Below are 22,710 nucleotides of genomic sequence, written 5' to 3'. Positions count from 1 at the left end.
TGTATACATTTATGAGATTCATCATTGTATACATGGATCTAATTTATTACCGTAATATTAAGTAACTTTAATCACCTCAAAACAACACCTTACTGACTTGACTGATAATGTGTTTTTTCTTAGGGCCTGAGGATGAGTTTATTTTCAAGTGTTTGGTTAGGTTAAATTAGGGTAGTTTAGGTTAGGTTAAGATAGCTTTGGTTAAGTTAAATTAGGGTAGTGTAGGTTAGGTTAAGTTAGCTTTGGTTAAGTTAAATTAGGGTAGTTTAGGTTAGGTTAAGTTAGCTTTGGTTAGGTTAAATTAGGGTAGTTTAGGTTAGGTTAAGTTAGCTTTGGTTAAGTTAAATTAGGGTAGTTTAGGTTAGGTTAAGTTAGCTTCGGTTAAGTTAAATTAGGGTAGTTTAGGTTAGGTTAAGTTAGCTTTGGTTAGGGTGGTTAATATTCATGTAAGAGAAAGGTGTGGTGTGTAATCTTCAGGTAATGCGAAAATTGTATTCCAGGTGAAGAAAGAAAACGAGAAATTGGGGAGAGTCTTGGGGGGGGGGGCGTAGACAAATGACGTCACTTGTAACATTAGGTGAGTGTAAGAGGAAAGAGAAAGAGAGAGAGAGAGAGAGAAAGAGAGAGAGAGAGAGAGAGAGAGAGAATTCACTAATAACTTTCGCTATTTTTCTTTTCAATTTTGTTTACATTTTTCATTATTTTATTATTGTTTCTTGTTTCATCGATTTACTGTATTTACTCATCACTGATTATTCTTCTTCTTCTTCTTCTTCTTCTTCTTCTTCTTCTTCTTCTTCTTCTTCTTCTTCTTCTTCTTCTTCTCCTCTCATCCTCCTCTCTTCCTCCTCCTCTTCCTCCTCCTCTTCGCAATGCAATTTGTCTTTTGTTTTCGACACCGCTTCATCACCACGGACAGATATGTAAATTATCTCTCACTAGTTATTTTATGATCAAAGTCAACCCCGAATTCTCAAAGGTTCGTAAAGGTAATTTTTTTCCTTTTCCCCAGAGATAATTGTTTTGTCCCTTTACCCCCAGAGATAATTGTTTTTTCCCTTTTTCCCCAGAGATAATTGTTTTTCCCTTTACCCCCTAGAGATAATTGTTTTTTTCCCTTTACCCCCTAGAGATACGAGTTACATTTTTCTTAACTTCAAAAACGAAAAGATCTCATTAAGGTAGAGTCTTCGCGTACTTTGGATACCATTTTAAACGATTAATTTTTCTCCTTAAAACTTCTAAAAGCCAACAATTAGTTACTTTCTCACATCTATAATTATGAGGGGAAATTAAACTTACGAATTTTTTATAATTTTGAGTTCAGTTTTTTCCCCCCCAAAAGCTTATAAAGTAATAATTTCCTTCGTTGTGTCATTACTGGAACACGCTTGAAAGGTAGAGTCTCAGTGCAATCACGACACCATTTTGATATCTCTGTATTTATGTCGTAGCTTAAGTGAGTCAGTTGTGTTTTGAGATTTTTATTTAATACCTTATAGTAGTGAACTTCAAGGTTGGTAGCCTTGGTGGTGTGTATCTTGAAGGAGAGTTGGGAGCCCTGTTTTGTTTCAAGTATTAAAATCTGTTCTCTATATTTATTTTCCTTATAGTTTTTATCAATATCAATCTTTTTTTAACTCTCTCTCTCTCTCTCTCTCTCTCTCTCTCTCTCTCTCTCTCACGGTGATTAATGACAGGAGACGAAGCTGACCTCTTCACTCTCTCATCATCCGACCGCTCAAGGATGATTAATAACCCGATTGGATATTTCATCATCCTACGTTATTTTCACTCATCCGAACGTCTTTAGCCACCTCGAACGTTCATACTTATCCGAACGTCCTTAGCCACCTCGAACGTTCTTACTTATCCGAACGTCCTTAGCCACCTCGAACGTTCTTACTTATCCGAACGTCTTTATCCATCTTGAACGTTCTCACCTATCCGAATGTTTCACTCCTCGAGAAGTAACGGGAGTGTATACCTTGGTCGTTATCATTTATCCGAACTTTTGAGTGATAAAAGAATTTAAGAGATTTATATCCGAAGTGAAAGTTTTTTAATTTAAGTGAATGTGTTTGTGTATGTGCGCGCGCTACGGGGCTCTTAATATGAGCTCTTTACAACTCAAGGGCTTAAATTCTGCACTGTGATGGGTGTAGCAGCTTAAGGCGTGTACTGAACACCTTACAATAATCATGTAGATGGTTAAGTTTATATTGCACTTTAAGACATAAGCTTTCATCGTGAGTGACGGAGTGACAGGGTGACGGGGTGATGGATTGACAGATAAGAGTAACTGAGTGACTACCGAGTGACAGTCTTGCAACTTGAATACACAACATGTCGACAGTAATGAATTTCTCAGTTGTTTCACGTGCTCATTAATTATTTAGACTTGCTTGTATGTGTGAGAGAGAGAGAGAGTCCCGGTACGTAAAACTGCTCTCTCTCTCTCTCTCTCTCTCTCTCTCTCTCTCTCTCTCTCTCTCTCTCTCTCTCTCTCCACTTTTATAGAGTTGACCCAGTTGACTGATTACATTTCTTGACCTAGAATCAACTCACTCACTGACCTTAGACTGAAAGTGATTTATGAGTCTTAGGACACTAGAGAGAGTTGCCACCTAATGGATGATAATGGGAGAAGGTAATTAGCTTTGTCCTATAATCCATTAGTGTGTGTGTGTGTGTGTGTGTGTTTGTGTGTGTGTGTGTGTATAATCTGTTCACTGTAAGTCCTTTTTTCTCCCAAACTGTCCATTACATCATGTAGGTGTTGGTAATGGACCAGTAGGGGGGGGGGAGGGTTGAGGATGTGTAATGAAGAGCGTCGTTATGTCATGAATAACGAGGGTCCGTCATGCATACAATCATGAGGTGAAAATTGCCTTCCACCTCGTAAAATTTCCTTTACTGTCACTCTATACAACCAAGCGCAGCCGTAAGGTCAGGGTCAGGTCAAGGTCAGGTCAAGGTCAGGTCAAGGTCACAGGCTCGTAACAGGAAAGCTCGTGTGTCGTTTCTTCCACAAGTATATCATTCCAGGTGAGAGAAGAACGCCAGGCTATGTTTATTGCTCCTGCTGGCGTTCGTTGTTAAGGTTGGGTTAACATATTTCCACCAAGTAAGAATGCCACTGCTGCTGAAGGTAGGCGAACATTCGTCTGGCGTAGTTCCCATAAGTAATTCATGTCTGTGTTGTTGACTGCTCGTGTTGGCACTGTTTACACGGCCCTGATATTTACCTCAGAAGTTCTTAAAGCTTTTGTAGGAGGTCTGAGCTTCTTAGGGGTTCGTGGCCTCTCAATGGGTGTTTAACCTTCTGAGTCGTAACTTCCTTGGACTGTTATAACCTCCAGAGTCCTAACCTCCAGTCATAACCTCCCGTCATAACCTCAAGTCATACTCCAGAGAGTCTTAACCTCCAGTCATAACCTCAAATCATAACCTCCAGAGAGTCTTAACAGGTGGGAAGGGGGCAGGATGACCCTCACCTGTATGGCTTCAATTGGGTTTCTTCGGTATCTGTGACACATTAATTAAGGCCGGGATATTAGTCACCTGTCCCTCGTACCTGTGTTTTATACCTCAAGCTTCATCTCTTCTTCTCCTTCACAGCCCATTCCCCACTCCCCTTTCCGATGTCCCACCTTCCCTTTTCTCCTTCCCAGTTCCTCATCATCCTTTCTCGTTCCACCATTCCCCAAGTTCCTCTCCTCTAACTCCTTCCCAACCCCAGAGCACCGTGCCGACGCCCATGAGGAGATAGGGATTGAAATAGAGATTAAAATAGACCCGCCTCCTCTAGTTCTCACAAAGCTCGTGGTCATAACCTTTAAAAAAAAATCAGTGTCTTACGTCAAGAAACTCCCCTCCCCCAAAAATTTGTTGTGAGAAAAATATATATTCGTGTACAATGGTATCGTTTACTCTTGGGATGCGGGGGGGGGGGAGGGGGGTAAAGAAGAATGAAGAAAGGGGGAAGAGGTATAGACACGTAGATGAGATTAAGGATGGAAGGGAGGTGGAAGAGGAGGTGCGGTTGAGGATGGAATGGCGGAGGAAGAGGCGGTAAGGATGATGGAAAAGAGGAGGAGAAGGAGAAGGACGAAGTGGGTAAAAGTAATGGAATCTACGTGTAGCTGAAGTGAGTCACGTCATCACCTTACCATTCAGGGTGTGGTGGTGTAGAGTGTAAGGTTGTAGGGTGTAGGTAGGGTACAGCGTCTAGAGTATTGGAGTGTAGGGTGTATGGGTGCAGGTGCAGGGTGTAGATAGGGTGCAAGGTGTAGGGATGTAGGGTGTTGGAGTGAAGGGTGTAAAGGTGCAGGGTGTAGGGATGTGCAGGGTGTAGGAGTGTATGGGTATAGGGTACAGGGTTTTGGGTGTATTTATTTTCAATTTGTAGTGCGTCGTAGCTCAGGTCTTGACAAGAGTCTCTTAACACAAACTTTTCGTCCATATTTCATATCCGGTTGATTCATGTGACGCTAATCCTGTCAACTCTGTTCGAGACGATCGATACTGTTACCCTTGGAGGCTCGCGGGTCTCTGCTGCTGCTGCTGTTGCTTCGAATCATCCAAGTCTAACCAAAACTGAAACAACAGTCGATTAACGCAAGCTTCGATCTGTCACGAAGCTTCGAAACTCCCCTTTACTCTGTCGACACACTTAACGCAGCTGCTATCGTAATGGATTGAGTTCTAAGGAGTGTGCCATCGACTTTGGTTCAGAATGGAGACTAAATCAATGTCAGGCAAGAGTGAGTCACATAACTCAACCTGACGAACAGTTCCGGAACCTTGCGAGTGAAGCGTATTGAGGCCTCGACCTAGTACCTGGGACTGTTGACTGAGTTGTTTTTCGTGATGTATTCTTCGATTTAAAAGAGAAAACAATGCTAGGTTTATGTGTATAGTTGTGTTGCATAGTCAGTCTCTCTCTCTCTCTCTCTCTCTCTCTCTCTGAAGACCCGCCACCAGGGACTAGGAGAAGCGTACAAATGGATGACGACATTTTATTAAATCTAGGTCACGGCAACACACGACCCTCTTTAAATAACGCTCTCCAGTTGTTTCTAGGTCGTGTTTTTTTTCCTTTTCGTTCTAGGTCGTATGTAGGTCGTGTCATGGTCTTACATAGGGTATATACATATATAAGTTCATGTAAGGTCGTTTCTACATATTGGCTACGTTATGTTTTAGGTCGTTTCAAGGCCGTGTTTAAGTCGTGTATAGAGCATGTATATAAAGTCGTATGTAAGGTCGTTTCTACATTATGTCTAATTAGTGTTTAGGTCGTGTCAAGGTCGTATAAGCGTATTTATGAGGTCGTGTTTAGATCGTTCCTCTCCCTCCCACCTCTCTGGGGTACCGTCAAATGGTCCTCGTGTCTGTGAGGGTCATAACTCTGAAGAGGCGGAGGAGAAACCTACCTAACCTAACCTGTCTAACCTAATGAAACCTAACCTGACCTTACCTAACCTAACCTAACCTGTCTAACCTAATGAAACCTAACCTAACCTAACCTGTCTAACCTAATGAAACCTAACCTGACCTAAATCATCATAACCTAACCAAACTTAACCTAGTCAAAACCTAACCTAATCGAAATCAACCAAAGCTAATCTAACAAAACTAAACTTAACCTAACTTAATCTAACCTAACCTAAATCAACCTAACCGTAACCTAATTCAACCTAACCTAATCTAACTTCACCAAACTTAACCTAACCTAACAAAGCCATTAATCCCCTAATCTCCTCAATAATAAGAAAAAAACACCATATATTTTGTTCGAGTAATTGAACTCATTCACAACTTAGAAATATATCAGCGATCGCCGTCAGAAGGAAGTGACATAATGGGCGGGTGTTTCTGGAAATTTGTTTGCCTCGTCAGTAGTCCTGTGAGAGTCCGGGAGTTGCTGGCCCGCCTCCAAAATATGACCGACATATATCTAGATCTAAGGCTGTACATTAATTTTCCTCTCAAATGGATTTATATACGATCATCTGGCTTTTTCGGGATATTTTTTTTTTTAGTGTTGTGTTATGGTAGCATAGTGTGGTGCGTTCAGATTCGTGATTGTATTTCCGTATTATGAGGGAAATTTCTCGTATATGAGCCTCTGGGCTAAGAATCCGGGTTGTGAACGAGGTGAATTAATAAACTTATGATCATCAGTTTTATCCGCCAGATTCTGAGGATATTATTTATGAGTGTGTTTGAAATATGAACAAGGATCTGTTGTAATTTTGTGTGTTCAATAATGGATTGTAAATTTTTTATGATTCTCTCTCTCTCTCTCTCTCTCTCTCTCTCTCTCTCTCTCTCTCTCTCTCTCTTTTATTTAAACAGTTGAATACATGGGGATTACTGTCAAGGTTTTAGTTGAATCACATGAAAACTTGTTTAAAGGACCATTTTGGCAAAAAATATCCTATCCTATCCGAAAAACCTTCCCCAGGATTGTTAAAATAAATTATCATACAGTACATAGATAAGGACATTGGATATTAATTAAAGCCACTAAAATATAATAATAGTCGGTAATATATATATATTTTAATTACATAGTAATGCACAGTATAAATTGTAAGCCTCGATTGACGTGCTGTGGACAGACGAGTAAGTTTAGATATTTTAATTTCCAGGGGGAAGGAAATATTTCCGTTCGCAGGCCAAGTAAACAAATCCGTATCTGTATGCGGATTTACACTGTTTGTCCACTCGGCTTTTATTTTTGGGTGTGTTTTTATTTATATTTTTTTAATCACATGATTTTTTGGGCCAACTCAATATATGAGTTCGTATTCTTGACACTGGGTCATGCAACTCGTTAACTTACGGTGTGGTTGTTGTGTCGGAGGCAGCTTCTACACTAGAGCCAGCTATTATTAGGCTTCTGTATGTATGTAGTTTGTCAATATGAATGTATGTGTGGGTTAGTTTATGTTTGTTCCTTTAGTTTAGATGTAATGTAGTCTCGCGAATTACGACAAACAAACATACTACATACTAATGATTCTTGCCACAAACCAACTGTTGTTGGAATCATATTCAATTATATAATGTACAGTACCACCTAACTTTTGAATTATGAGAAATTAAGTGTAAAAATTAAATATAGTTTCACCGTGGAGAGAAGGTCTCAGCCGTGTGTTCGGATGCAGGTTATGGCTTGGGTATGTTTTCCTGTCCAATGTTGTGGTAATACAATAATGTTACCGGTCATTGTTATTTTCCATCTTATTAATTACTTGTAATATGACTTTAAAGCATAAGATATTTTATATAACTGCTACACTTGCGTGTGTATCAAAATTGTTTCAATACGTAAGAATGGTTGCAAGTCTTCGAAAACGATTTTTTTTTTAAAGTCCCTGATGCAGTCAGTCAGTCACACAGTCACTGACACCCGTGGCCGGTGTGATGCTATGGTCAGGAAGGTTTGGGCATTGGTATCGCACAATAAACATCTGAATAAGCTCCTTCTGTCGGACTGGACTTCCATCCTATTATACGGGGTTATTGCTCCGTGATTGCTGTATTAACCGACATTGTCGGAACTAGTAATCAAGAAATGATCAGACGAACTACGTTCTGTGATGATAAGCAACCTTGCAACTGCCAGCATTACCTCGTCTTCTATCCAAGTTAAGTACTTTTATACTTCAAAAATAGAGAGCTCTGTCTCTCATAATTACTAAATGTTGTTGGACGAGTGTATTACTAAGTTACGCCTTTGAAGACCGTCATTGTTGAAGCGCAATACTATCCTTTTAACAACAAAACACTTCAATGTATTCTTTAGATTAGCCGACTGAGGAAAAAACCGTATCTTGGAAACTCTGTCAGTATTTATCATTATTGTTTAGGATGTGTAAAGCAATTTCGAGTAGTTTTAGTGTTTTGATTTAGAATTTCGTCCCCAAAAGCTTCCAAATTTAACTAGACTGTGGAAACCATATACCTTGTTAGCGTTTAGTGGTTCATAAAGTGAATGAATTAAATGTCTAGTAATAAGTCGCTGTACCCCGCTCTTCTACGCCGCTGACCACCATGTTAACCAGTGAGTGGAAAGATGAGTGGTGGTTAAGTCTGGCAGTTACTGAGTTAGGTACAGTTTGTTTATATAACATTTAATGGGTTAGGTATAGTGTGACGCATACATGTACGACCCACTGTTTAAATTATTTACCTATTTTTTTATTAATCTCGGTTTATGTCTGGTATACTTAGCCTGGGTAGTCGTAGGTGCATGGAAGAGGGTCGACCAAGTCCCCCAGTATGTCTGCCTGTGTGTGAGCGTTTGTTTTTGTGGTTTGTAGCATCCATGGTTTATAGGTGTGCGTCAGTTTGTGTTTTATATGTTTGTAAGTATGTATATGCGAGATTGTGTGTGTGTGTGCGTTTGTATCTGTATGTCATGTGTGTGTGTTTGTTGTTTTAAGAGATGTTAGGATACGGTTGTGTTTTGTGAGTTATTTTGAGCGTAAACGTTATCTTAATGTACTCACATATTTACACAAAGCAGCTTACACACACACACAGAGCTTAACTTATGTTGCTTAATACCTTTCATTGTTAGAGCTAGATTGGGTCTCGCTCTCATCTTATGTCAAAAGAGGAAAGGGGGGAGGAAGGAGGGTTATGGGTAGGAAGGGAAGAGATGGAGGGGAGGAAGAGGAGAGCTGGAGCGGAAGGGTCGAGGAGGAGAGGAAGGGGAGGGGGAGGTAGTAAAGGAAAAAAAAACACTAATCAGCACCTGAACACGTTCCCATTAATGCTCAGCTTGTGGTATTGACCCTATGTCGATTATCGCCGTTCCTATAACACCCTGGGAGAGAGTCTATAACTACAGCTAAACGGAACTCTCCACGCCTTTCCGGGTATGGCAGGCGGTGATTGGTCTGTCTCCACCATGGCGAACCGTGATTAGTGCTTAGCTATAATGCTGTGTGCTGATTGGTTCTCGGGCCCCATAATGATGTCCAGTGATTGGTCTTTGGCCTGCATGACGTAAGCTGTGTCTCTGTAACAATAGTAATAAATAAATAAGTAAACAAAAGCACAAATGAATGATTAAATAGATAAAGAGACAAAAAAATTCTCAGTGAGCAAATCAGTACAGGCTCCCCCTCTGGGTTTTGGCACGAAAATACGGTAGTCAGGGAAGTTAATGAGCTTCGATAGCTGATTTTTCGCTTATTCATCTATTTACTTACTTATTTATTGGGAGATGGTGAGGTGAGGGATGTGTCAGGGTGAGGGGGTGGCAAGGAGGGGATGACAGGGTGAGGGAGGTGTCAGGGTGAGGGGGTGGCAAGGAGGGGATGACAGGGTGAGGGAGGTGTCAGGGTGAGGGGTGGCAAGGAGGATGGAGGTGTCAGGGTGAGGAGGAGGGATGACAGGGTGAGGGAGGTGTCAGGGTGAGGGGGTGGCAAGGAGGGGATGACAGGGTGAGGGAGGTTGCAGGGAAGGTAGGTCATCAGAGTAATGGCGGCTGGAGGGGGGTCAAGGCTAGAGTTTCATGCTGTAATTACTTGATTGATTGACCTGTGGAGTGACATTCTGTGGCTAATTAGTCTCAGAGGATAGCTAGTGGAGGGATAGTAGTGGTCATCAGGGTATTGGAGGTACAGGAGTTGTGTTTCGTATTTTATTATGTTTCAAGTTACAATTCCCTCGGGCGACGTTCACCTGTGTGTGTGTGTGTGCATTCTAGCGTTCATTTTGGATTGATTTTGTGGGGTGTATTCTAGCGTCTCGACTAGATTGATTTTTGGGGTACGTTCTAGCGCTTAGATTCGAATGACTTCTACGATAAGTCCTGTACCAGTGGTTCGATTTGTCTTGATGCCCTGATTGCGTTCTAGCGTTCGTGTTGAGCGCTCCATCGAAATTTTTCTTTCATTTTGACGCGCGTTCTAGCGTGAGGGCCGCTAATGGCTGTACCTGTATTGAGAGAACCGAGTATGCATTCGGCTGCGTTTGCAATAATTTCTACTCTTCAGTTCTTATCTTCTGTTTGTATATCATTTGTTTGTTTTTTTATGTTTGTTTTCCTGCTATCATCCTATTTATTCACATTGTTTATTTTCACCAATATTGCCCCTTTTTCTTCGTATTACTATTATTATTATTATTTTACCGACCTGAGTACTTAAAATATAATCGCATTTATAAAGAGAAAGAGAATATCATGTTACCTCAGAAAACTTTTGCATATTTTCTGAACCTCTGAAAAGGTGTGTGTTGACGAGTAGAGACAACCAGTGCTGTGAAATACTTAGAACGTCTTCCTTCCCTTCTGTGTATCTTGTGAGGCAGCTGGAAGATGGCACCAGGAATTTCACAACTGAAGACCCACAAAAAGAGCGAGCAACGCTTTTTTGATGGCTGAGGAAAGGTGTCACTGAGGTGTATGAGAGAGGAGGGAAGCAGGCAGAGAGGAAGGTATGGAGATGTGTAGAGAGAGACGGAGGGAGTTTTAAGTGGGTTCAACTAACTCGTCTCAGCTCCGGCCCATGGTTTAGTTTCTTGACTCTCACTTAACGAGAATAATGCCATTCCCAACTGGCTCACTTTATGCTTAACCCTTTGAATAATATGCAAATAAATGACATTCAAATTACACTGAGATCTACCTTAGTTAGATATACGTTCATTTTCCATCAGTTATGAGAGAAAATTCACTTATAGAATCTTTGTTATGTTCTCTGGTTCTGAAAGGTTCGTAAGTCTGTTTTCATCCCGGAAGTGGAGACAAGAGAACGCACCTGGTACGTTTGAGGCTTTTAGAGTGTAGTTTTTGCCTCTATTTCGACGGCCGTGTTTATGTCGAAGCTAAAGTGACATTAACAGCGTTAGGAACCTGTGAGGACCCGGATGTGTTGATACCCCGAGGAGGTCACACTTGCACGGACCATTTATCCCTGACCACGAATTATGGACCACAGACCGAGTATTAGGAACCCTTCTAATAAACCTCCTGACAGAGATTATAGGTCCCCCTTTAATAGACATCCAGACACACAGACAGACAATCAATCACATAGTACATAACAAAATCGCACCCGTCAACACCTCTGCCTATACTTGTGATCGGCCCTCAGGAACCAGACAAATTCTCCTTTCACAAACACCACCACCACCAGAGTTCTTAGAATAGAGTTGCGTGTTTATTATACCCTCCCGGCCACAGCTGTCAACTGTTTGACAGCTGACTCGTGTTGCGTCAGCCTCACCAAGTTACTCTGGCATGCCTGTCAAAAGTTACGACACTGATGCCAGTGATCCTACCTAGACGTCTCCCCCCCCCCCCGCATACTATAAATAAAACCAGCGCCATAACGAGCACTCATTATCGCCTGGCGTTTACCTACACTTTGAAATAGGATGGCTGTGGGTTTTTATGATTGACGAGCGTTCTAATTCCTGCAGTGGCGATGTTTTGAGGTATGGGAATGAGTTTTAAAAGAATTATATCTTCAGTCGACGGATAGTACGCGTCTTGGGGGGGGGGGGTTCTGAGGCCACCATTCTTACCCCATCTTACTGCCTCGAAGGACTGAGCTGTGACAGGGAAGTGGATGAATCTGACCAGTACTGAAATATAAAACCCACGTGTGTTCGGGAATAACGTGAGAAGTGAGGGAGAGAGGAGGGAAGAGGAGGATGTATGAAGATAAAGAGATAAAGAGAGGTTAACGGGAGAGAAAATTGAGGAGGAGGAGGGAGAGAGGTGTGAGGTTTGAACATCCACACTACCGATAATGACAAGGTGGCGACGCCCCGCCCACCTCTCTCTCTCACGGTGAGGGAAGTTAGTAATGGTGGTGAAGGGTAACACTCAACTAATGCTGAGAGTGATGATGAATTAGAAGTGAGAGTGGCAGGAACACACCAACTGCTGTCACACCTCTCACTGTCACACCTCTCACTGTCACACCTCTCACTGTCACACCTCTCACTGTCGCACCTCTCACTGTCACACCTCTCACTGTCACACCTCTCACTGTCGCACCTCTCACTGTCGTACCTCTCCCTCACATACCTGTCGTACCTCTCCCTCACACACCTGTCGTACCTCTCCCTCACACACCTGCCGTACCTCTCCCTCACACACCTGTCGTTCCTCTCCCTCACACACCTGTCGTACCTCTCCCTCACACACCTGTCGTACCTCTCCCTCACACACCTGTCGTACCTCTCCCTCACACACCTGTCGTACCTCTCCCTCACACACCTGTCGTACCTCTCCCTCACACTCTCGTCGCACCTCTCCCAGTTCTTATCATTAAGGGGTTCGTGTGGGTCTGTTCTTAGGAATCGTCGAGAATATTAATCATGAGTTCAGTCACCATGAGAGGGATGCAAAAAAGTTCTTTCAGTCAGTTAGTCAGTTTGTTACTTAGTCAAATAGTCAGCAAGTCAATTCATTCAGTTTCAATTACTAGGTCAGTCAATAAATTTTATATATATATATTCATTTGAGAAGTCACATAGTCAGTTAGTACATAAGTCAGTGAGTGAGTGAGTCAGTCGGTCAGGATCAGCATTCATAGAGCTGAAGGACGTAGCTAATGAAACATGGTGGAGTTATCGATGTTCGTCCTCCTCGATGATTGATAATGTTTTAATAGACCCTCCCTCCCTCCCTCCCTCCCTCCCTCTCTCTCTCTCTCTCTGGGTTATGGATTTATCGGGAGGGAAGGATGGAGAGATGGGAAGAGGGTGAGCAGGGAAGGAGTGGAGGGAGGCGTGGAAAGGGAGGGAGGCATGAGAGGAAGGAAAGGAGGGAGGCAGAGAGGAAGGAAAGGAGGGAGGCAGAGAGGAAGGAAAGGAGGGAGGCAGAGAGGAAGGAAAGGAGGGAGGCAGAGAGGAAGGAAAGGAGGGAGGCAGAGAGGAAGGAAATCCCTTTACCCTTAAATAAACCCTAATAACTCACCTTATTTACCATTAACTCTCAAACACCCTAATTAAATCCTAAATACTTATTTCAAACCCTAAAATATTTCTTTCATTCCCTAAATTAGTTCCTTCATCCCCTAAAATACTTCTCATTCCCTAAAATACTTCTTTCATTCTCTAAAATACTTTCTTCATTCCTTAAAGTACTTTCTTCAACCTCCTAAAACACCTCTTTCATTTCCTAAAATAGTTCATTCAACCCCCTAACATACTTCTTTCAACCACTATATACCACCTAAAAACACCACCATCACCACCTTCTCTCTAACCCCTGTTTGGTCTCCCGGCAGAGTGGAGAGAACGGGTTCCTATCTCCTGGGAGTCTCCGCAACTCTCTCGCTGACGACACCTGTTCGGAGATACTTCGCCTTGAGCAGCGGGAGGACGAGGAACAGAAGAAGAGCGCCTTTGCCAAGCTTGTCTCCACTCTTCAGGTGAGTCTAGGTGGTTGGTGGTGGTTGTGGTGGTATGTGTTGGTGGTGATAGTGGTTATGGTGGGGATAATGGTGGGGGGCGTTCGTGTTCGTGGTGGCGGTGAAGGGAAGAGTAAGGAGAGGGAGAAGTTGAAAGACCAAATTGAGGGTAGGAGGTGAGGAGAAGACATGAAGACCAGCTAGCAGAGACGATGAGGGCGTGGGAGTCCTACAATATCCTTATTGATCGATGATACAAGTACGGATGCAGGTCATCAACTCCTCAGGTCAACACAGCCATTGGTCACCAGCCGGCCCGAGTCCCTTCTTGGGGGAGGTGGAAATGGAGGAAGAGGAGGGAGGGTAGGGGAGATGGAGGAAGAGGAGGGAGGGTAGGGGAGATGGAGGAAGAGGAGGGAGAGGAAGCAAGAAGAAACGGGAATGAATCTCTCCCTCCTATCCCCCTTCCCCTTCCCTCCCTCCTATCCCCCTACCCCTTCCCTCCTCACCCCCTGTTAGTGTCGATGCTGAGGTTAATGTCAGTGTGAATGTGTGACTGAGCAGTGACTGTTCCTCCTCCTCTTCCTCCTCCTCTTCTTCCTCCTCCTCCTCTTTTACCTCCTTCTCTTCTTCCTCTTCCTCCTCGGTAATCGTCTCGACATTTAAAATTCTGGAATAGGTCAGTGATGAGTTAATGACGGTGATCAGCACTTTGATGCTTGACACTCCTGGCACTACACTTGACACTCCTGGCACTACACTTGACACTCCTGGCACTACACTTGACACTCCTGGCACTACACTTGACACTCCTGGCACTACACTTGACACTCCTGGCACTACACTTGACACTCCTGGCACTACACTTGACACTCCTGGCACTACACATGACACTGCTCGCATACACTTGACACTCCCGACACTTGACACTCTGGCTGTTCACACTTGACACTCTTGACACTGTTTGCATGTGACACGGTCTCTTTCCTCGTGCAGTGGTGAAAAATATATTCGATTTTTTATTCTCCTTACTTTAATTTTTCTGTTACTTGCTTCTTCCTTTTATTTGCTTCTTCTTCCTGTTACTTGTTTCTTCTTCCTGTTACTTGTTTCTTCTTCCTGTTACTTGTTTCTTCTTCCTGTTACTTGTTTCTTCTTCCTGTTACTTGTTTCTTCTTCCTGTTACTTGTTTCTTCTTCCTGTTACTTGTTTCTTCTTCCTGTTACTTGTTTCTTCTTCCTTTTACTTGTTTCTTCTTCCTGTTACTTGTTTCTTCTTCCTATTACTTGTTTCTTCTTCCTGCCACTTGCTTCTTCTTCCTTCATATTATTTGCTAGTTCTCTATCCCTTCATCTCTTTCTCCTATTTTTCTTCCCCCTTTTCTCTTAATTTTCTTCCTCTCTTTTCTCTGTTTTTTTTTTCTCTCTCCTTTTTCTTTCTCGCTTTGTATTGGTTTCACGGTACATTAATCTTGCTAGAGGAATGTGTGTGTGTGTGTGTGTGTGTGTGTGTGTGTGTGTGTGTGTGTGTGTATGTGTGTGTGTGTGTGTGTGTGTGTGTGTGAGGAATATTGATTGTTTTTTTAATGAAGTTCTATCTGATTGTTGTTTCTGTTTGTATATGATATCTTTTCCTCTCGTTTATTGTGTTTTATTATAATTAAGTAATTTATGTCTCTTCTCTTATTTAATCAGTTTATTTCATGTTCTCCAAACCGTCCTCATTGCTCTTCCCCAGCTAACACTACTCTCTGTTATCTCTTCCCCAGTTAACACTTCTCTCAGTTGTCTCTTCCCCAGCTAACACCTCCACCAGGTAGCACGCCCTAGCCAGCAGATGGTCCCCAGTTGACACCTACTTCCCACTTCCCCAGCTAATGTCTCCTCAGCTAACACTCTCCAGCTAACAGTGTCTTGCGTCCCACAGCTTTTACGGTTGTGGGCTACGGGGAAGCATCAGGAGGAGCAAGAGAGACCCGACAGTTTTTTGGAGAAGATGGCCATGGCCGGGCAGGTGCGTGAGGCTGATGATACCACACACACCGTCTGCTGCGGCGCCCTCAGGGGGTACTTCGCCATCGACACAACCAAACCTGCCCACTACAAGGTGAATCTCTCTCTCTCTCTCTCTCAACTCTGTAAATGAACCTCCTCCAACCATCTTTTTTAATCTATTGTAAGAGAGCCAATCCTGTCATGGTGAGTCAAGGAGGATTTCATATCTAGACGTAAGCAAGACGCTTTGTTTCCCATGCCAGAGACACCTTTCTAAACCTGTTTCACCTGCACCGCTCTAAATTGTCTTTATAATCATGAGAATTTTAAGGCAGCCACAATAAGCCAAGCCCTCTTTATCTGTAGCTAAAGTCGTTTCATTATACGGGGAGTTAACTTACCAACCTCTCACAGCATAGATGAGTCAAACTCTTAAGTGTGAGCTAAATGGTCCTCCCTGGAGTGAGATACGATACTCGGAAGAAACCCGAGCCCAGGAGTTACTGTCAGAGCTAGATCAAGATAGGACTACTTTGTCTTACCCTTATTTTACCACGATAAACAAAACATCATTCATCTACCTTGAACATCCACTGAACCTCGACTAATCTTAAGAGGTTGAGACTCCAACTTTGAGGTGTTATCCACTGTATTATTTTCTCGGTGGGAGCTTTTCCAATATCCGAAGAAAGTTCATTCGATGGAATTTTGTTGGCTTCTTAATTCCCTTCTTCGCCCTCTTAGTCCTTCCCCTCGCCCCTCAAGTCTTCCTCCTCACATCTCAAGTCCTTCTCCCCCTCGCCTCTCAAGTCCTTCTCCTCACATCTCAAGTCCTTCTCCCCCTCGTCCCTCAAGTCCTTCTCCTCCTCGCCCCTCAAGTCCTCCTCCTTGCCCCCTAAGTCCTCCTCCTCCTCCTCCTCCTCCTAGCCCCTTAAGTCTATCTTGCCTCTCAAGTTCCTTCTCCTTGCCACTCAAGTCCTCCTCCTCGCCACTCAAGTCCTCCTCCTCCTCCTTGCCCCTCGAGTCCTCCTCTCCTCTGGGTTGCTATGCTAACAGGATCACCTTGTCTCACATTACTTTCACCGTCTACATCATTCCTGTCAGCTTAAAAACGTTAAGTGGCTTACTTCCTTTTTCTTCCACCGTTCCTAGCGACCTCTATGCTCAGGAAAGGTAAAAAAAATGCAAAGGTAAAAATTCATGGAGTCAGGTCAGCGAGCGTGACCCTGACCATGTCAATTAATAAACAACAACAACAACAACAACAACAACAACAACAACAACAACAACAACAACAACAACAAAAATAATAATAATAATAATAATAATAATAATAATAATAATAATAATAGTAATAATAATAATTATTATTATTATGATGATATTTACTCAGTAAAATTCTTATAAAGGTTTACAATTGGATAACCATGTATTAATATAGTCTCTGCAGTTACAGTATACATTTCAACACGAATATACACAATGTACAGCTGAAGGTATGGGGTATATGGTGTTCGTTGACCGTGGGATTACTGTATAGTACAGTATGCAGTTTTCTGTATGCCTAGACAGTGCAAGTAAACAACAATTGTAAACAGTAAGGCGATTTGACCAAGGATGGCCGAATAAGGTGCCAGGTGCTTATGCTTGGTCTCTAATAAGTAATAGTATGTCTATAGGATTAATATTTTATTTATTTATTTTTTTAGTTCAACAAGTATTACTGTACATTGCACTTGGGCTATCCAAGGTGGGTGGGTCATTTCAACAATACAGTACAACATTCTGTGGCAAATAATATAGAAACTCACTCTTTTCTCTTGCTGTAGCTTCATCTGTTATGCATTGTTTAGTTTTAGCTTTGAACTGTTTAATACCATTACTGGTTTTGATGTGGTCAGGTAACTTGTTCCAGTTTGTTATAGCTATAAAGAAGAAAGTGTTTTTTGCTTGACCGCAGACACCAGGTACCATAAAATTAAGTTCACTCCCTCTAGATCCCTGCTGGTTTATATCCTTAATCCTTACAACGTTTGGTGTTAGAGATACTGGGCACAATATTTGACTGAAGAACTTCGTGACCAATGTGAACACTTGCTTTCATACCAAGAATGAACGTCCTCACTTTGTTTTGAACAATTTGTAGCTTGGAATTTAGCTTCTGTGTTAGGCAGAAGACCATGACAAGCAGGAATAGCCCAAGTGACATTGTATGAGCGCCAAGCAAATGAGCCTACGGGCATCAGCTGAGAGGCATTTAGCATTTCTGTAGATAAATTTTTATTTGAGAACGTCTTAGCAGTCTAAATACTGTATATAATTTTATGTGGTGGGTGTTATGGAACATAAGAAGGATTGTTAAATGTTACACAACATGCAAAAGTAAAGCAAGAAGGAATGCTTGTTTTAGTAAACAAATAAAATTGCTATACGGTATAATACAGTATTTCACTTGCACAAGATTATAAGTTTCACCAAGTAAAATATACTGGAGTTGACAATCCTAGTAATATCTAAATAGCAGACAAATTCAGACACAATACAACAACAAACATGGTGGTACTCAGACGCACCAATAAACACCATATTCAATACATATATTGATGCCTCATTAAAGATACAAATAAGAACTTAGCTATGTGATGACCATTGTGGTCGGTAAGGGGATGGAACCCTCAACATCCGTGCTATTAGTAAGCCTTTTGTGTTAATCCGCCTCTTTTTTTTTATGGCCACGTCGTGTTACTGTATCCAATACCCTATTAATGTCTTGCTCATCAAATCTCCCTCACTCAACAACCCTGCCATGTACAGTGGTTGTTCGTGATGACGGCGGCGTTGCTGTACAACTGGGTGATGATCATCGGACGGGCAGTTTTCTGGGAGCTACATAACCTCAGTCCTGCTCTCTGGCTCTCACTAGACTACATCTGTGACAGCGTCTACCTCATTGACATGATCATCCGTGCCCACGAAGGTGTGAAAATTAAAACCAGTTGTAATGATATAAATAACAAAAGTCACTCTTTTGCCTGTCCATGCTATCACTACACATCTCCTTTTATGGTTTCTGGCACTAGTGACCCACACACTTCCTCCTACAGGCTACCTGGAGCAGGGCCTCATGGTGAAGGATCCCTCCAAGTTGAGAAAAAACTACGTGAAGTCATGGACGTTCAGACTGGACTTGGTCTCTATTTTCCCTACTGACCTCCTCTACCTGGCAACAGGCACCAACTGTGATACCCACGTGCCCTGTCCTGTACTTGTTAGGTTCAACAGGCTATTAAGGTAAGAATCTCAGGCCTAAGGAGAGAGGGTTAAGGATGTTGGAATGGGAAAGGAAGAAGGAAATTAAGTAAGGGAGAGGGGAAAGGGAAGAAAGTAAACGTAGAGGAAGACAGCAGGAAATATGTGGAAAGTTGTGGTGATAGAATTGAATAGGGTTAGGGTAGATGGGAGAGTATGGAAGGGGAAGAGAAATGAGGTAGGGACACCATATGGGTATGTGTGGGAAGAGTTTGGAAGAAGAGGAACTAATGAGGAGAAAAAGGGAAATTAAAACATTAACCTATGTCTCCCTCTTCCCATGCTTTCTCTCCTACTATCATACATTCATTTTGACCTCCCTCCCTCCCTCCCTCCCTCCCACTCCATATTTCACAACCCCTCCCTAACCCAACTATTCCTTCCCTCCAGAATCCCGAGGATGGGGGAGTTTTTTGACAAGACGGAGACTCGCACAAATTTCCCTAACGCCTTCCGCATCTGCAAGGTGGTGCTCTACATCCTGGTCATCATCCACTGGAACGCCTGCTTTTACTTCGCCATCTCCTATGCCATCGGCTTTGGTACTGACGGCTGGGTCTACAAGAACATCACCATAGGGAGGAACGGTACATTCTCCCATCAGTACATCTACAGGTAGGTCAAAGGTTGAGCTTGTTCTCCCATCAGTAGGTCTATATGTGGCTCACAGGTCGAGTTTAATCTAACCCAAACATGGAAAATTCCACGTGATAATTACATCTCAATTTCATCGATTTTGAACACACTTGGGAAATGGTTCACATGATTAAGAAACCCATAAAAGCTCACCCCCTCCACCCACTCACCTCATCCACCTCCACCCACTCACCTCATCCACCTCCACCCACTCACCTCATCCACCTCCACCCACTCACCTCATCCACCTTTCTGTAGCTTCTATTGGTCAACATTAACGCTGACGACGATAGGAGAGACGCCTCAGCCAGAGAAGGATGTGGAGTACCTCTTTGTGGTGGTGGACTTCCTGGTGGGGGTACTCATCTTCGCCACTATCGTCGGGAACGTTGGCTCCATGATCACCAACATGAATGCCGCCAGGGCAGACTTCCAGGTAGGTGCTAAGGGCTGACTTTCAGGGTTGACTTCCTGTTAGTAGGTCAGGATAGTTCCTGGTATGGGGACATTCATTAAGGTAAGATATATCATGTTTTGAGTAAAGTACCTGATCACTTCCAGATACAAAACCTCGACCAACAACGGTCGACTTTAACTTATCAAGTACGAAGACACTTCCAAGTATTGAACAAGGAGTAATTCTCAGGTATAAGGCTCTTTTTGATGCATGACTAGAAACTTGGGCTAGGCTGTCTCCAATTAGTGTTTGGAATCTCGCTATTATTTTCAAATGCTTTATTAAGCTTAGTGTAACTAAAGTTTTGTACAGCATTAATTCATAAAAACAAACCTGATAAAATTAGCAGAAGCAATGATTAATATGTTGTTGCATTGAGGGTTTGTGTATTGACATTATGGAGACCAAACGAAGCAGTGCTGTATAGTGGGATGAAACATGATTTTTTATTTTATTTACAGAACCGCATGGACGGGGTGAAACAGTACATGGAGTTCCGCAAGGTGTCAAAAGACCTGGAGACGAGAGTGATCAAGTGGTTCGACTACCTGTGGAGCAACAAACAGTCGCTTGATGAGGAGGGGGTCAGTGCCTTATTGGGTTTTTTGGATGGAACAGGTGGCTGTAATGTTAAACAGCTGTGGTATTGGTTGGGGGGGGGGGGGGGGGTGGAGGGTAAATTGGTACTATAATAAATTGTTGAGGTAATTTTAGGATTATCTTGAATGATGAGATGCTTTGGTGGTCATTTTGCAAATTCATTATATTGCTGCAATAGTTAGAAGATCTTCTTATTTGTTATTCACCATTGTCACCATTCCTACTCATCATCCTTCATGATCAGTCAGTCACCATTCCCACTCATCATCATATACTGCCCATTAATGTGTAGTTTTGTTTGGATAGGTTGCTGGCAGAGCAAGCCAGGCACTGTGAGTTCGTGTTTTTCATTAATCAAATCGAGAGTAGAAGGAAGGGTGAAACGCTGACCAAGACTTAACTAATTTATTTACTCATAAAAAATATTGCATTCAGTCACAATACAAAAGTAGTTGGCCTTCCCCAAGCAATTATCAAGGTCACTGCAACACACACAAAATACCCGACCTTCTACAAATAATTCATTAAGGTCTTCTCTCTTCATACCAAATCATTGACTTCCTTACCTAGGTCATTCTTTCCTACAATATCACCCAAAAATACTCAAAAGCACCAACATACTATATAGCACCAAATAAAATCCACACATACAGGTACTGAGCTCCTTCGTAGTACCAAGGTATACATGACGGCTACCCGTTTCACATACTACTGTAATGTGATTAAGTACTTACAGAATAACACATTAACATCAAAATCGTACTTTGGAAACCCATAGTTGGCGAGTAATTAGCATTGAAAATTATACTGTAATTAAATTATCCAAGGGTCATTACAATCACTAATTACCCCACAATCGAATCGTGAACCATACATTCGAAGTCAGCATGCTCTGGAGTACTTATACAGGTATTGTGATTTTTAACAAAATCTAATTTTTGGGCCAAAATTGTCGAAAAGGTAAACCTTACCCCTTGGTAATTTTTCCCCCAAAATATACTTTTTTCACAGAATTGAAATTTAAAAGGTTTAACTAATTAAGTACTTACAGAATAACACTTTAACACCAAAAGCGCACTTTAGAAACCCATAGATGGCGAGTACAGAACCTATGGGATTTATTCTAATTGGTACTAAGCACCCAAGACTCAACCCCAATTTTAACATTTTATGACCATTTAGACCAGGGGTGTCAAACTCATGGCCCGCAGGCCAAATGTGGCCCGCGGGATGACGATAAAATTTATCATCCCGTGAAATTATGAAAGAAATACAGTAGATATAATCATGTTTATTTAGTAAAATGAATTTTACATAAGATCAGACAAACCCAAATTAGTAATTAGTGGCTTAAATGACCCTTGAAAGATTTTACTGACATTTTTCAATGCTAACTACTCATCAACTATGGGTTTCCAAGGTGTGATTTAGGGTTTGTGTGTTATTCTGAAAGTACATAATTAGTTAAACCCCTTAAATTTCAATTCTGAGAAAAAGTGTATTTTGGTCAAAAATTAGTGGTTTTTGGCCAAAAATTAGATTTTGCTGAAAATCACAGTATGGGTACTCCTGAGCTTGCTGATTATGACTACGTGGTCCACGATTCGATTGCAGAGTAATTAGTGGCTAAAATGATCCTTGAAATATTTTACTGACATTTTTCAATGCTAATTACTCAACTATGGGTTTCCCAGGTGTGATTTAGGGTTTGTGTGTTATTCTGAAAGTACTTAATTAGTTCAACCCCTTTGATTTGAATTCTGAGAAAAAAGTATATTTTGGTCAAAAATTTTGTAGGGTATAAGACTTACATTTTTGGTGGTTTTTGGCCAAAAATTAGATTTTGCTGAAAATCACAGTATGGGTACTCCTGAGCTTGCTGATTATGACTATGTGGTCCACGATTCGATTGCAGAGTAATTAATGGCCCAAATGACCCTTTGAAATATTTTATTGACATTTTTCAATGCTAATTACTCAACTATGGGTTTCCAATGTGTGATTTAGGGTTTGTGTGTTATTCTGAAAGTACTTAATTAGTTCAATCTCTTAAATTTGAATTTTGAGAAAAAAGTATATTTTGGTCAAAAATTTTGTAGGGTATAAGACTTACATTTTTGGTGGTTTTTGGCCAAAAATTAGATTTTGCTGAAAATCACAGTATGGGTACTTCTGAGCTTGCTGATTATGACTACGTCGTTCACGATTCGATTGCAGAGTAATTAGTGGCCAAAATGTTCCTTGAAATATTTTACTGACATTTTTCAATGCTAATTACTCATCGACTATGGGTTTCCAAGGTGTGATTTAGGGTTTGTGT

General features: G+C 41.9%; 1 protein-coding gene across 1 annotated transcript in view; it reads left to right on the top strand.

The window, feature by feature from the left end:
- The window catches only part of LOC121880397 (cyclic nucleotide-gated cation channel alpha-3-like), a 53,285-nt gene that overhangs the window by 14,339 nt on the left and 16,236 nt on the right, over positions 1-22,710 (top strand). The window contains exons 2-8 of the mRNA XM_042387585.1: positions 13,272-13,415; positions 15,321-15,500; positions 18,203-18,365; positions 18,493-18,679; positions 19,088-19,312; positions 19,592-19,769; positions 20,252-20,374. Of these exons, the coding sequence (XP_042243519.1) occupies positions 15,390-15,500; positions 18,203-18,365; positions 18,493-18,679; positions 19,088-19,312; positions 19,592-19,769; positions 20,252-20,374 (987 nt within the window). The 5' untranslated portion in view covers positions 13,272-13,415; positions 15,321-15,389. The remainder of the gene's footprint in view (positions 1-13,271; positions 13,416-15,320; positions 15,501-18,202; positions 18,366-18,492; positions 18,680-19,087; positions 19,313-19,591; positions 19,770-20,251; positions 20,375-22,710) is intronic.

Source organism: Homarus americanus, unplaced genomic scaffold (genome assembly GCF_018991925.1).
Source record: "Homarus americanus isolate GMGI-L3 unplaced genomic scaffold, GMGI_Hamer_2.0 scaffold50165, whole genome shotgun sequence".
Lineage (NCBI taxonomy): Eukaryota > Metazoa > Arthropoda > Malacostraca > Decapoda > Nephropidae > Homarus > Homarus americanus.
This window is presented reverse-complemented; position numbering and strand designations above follow the sequence as displayed.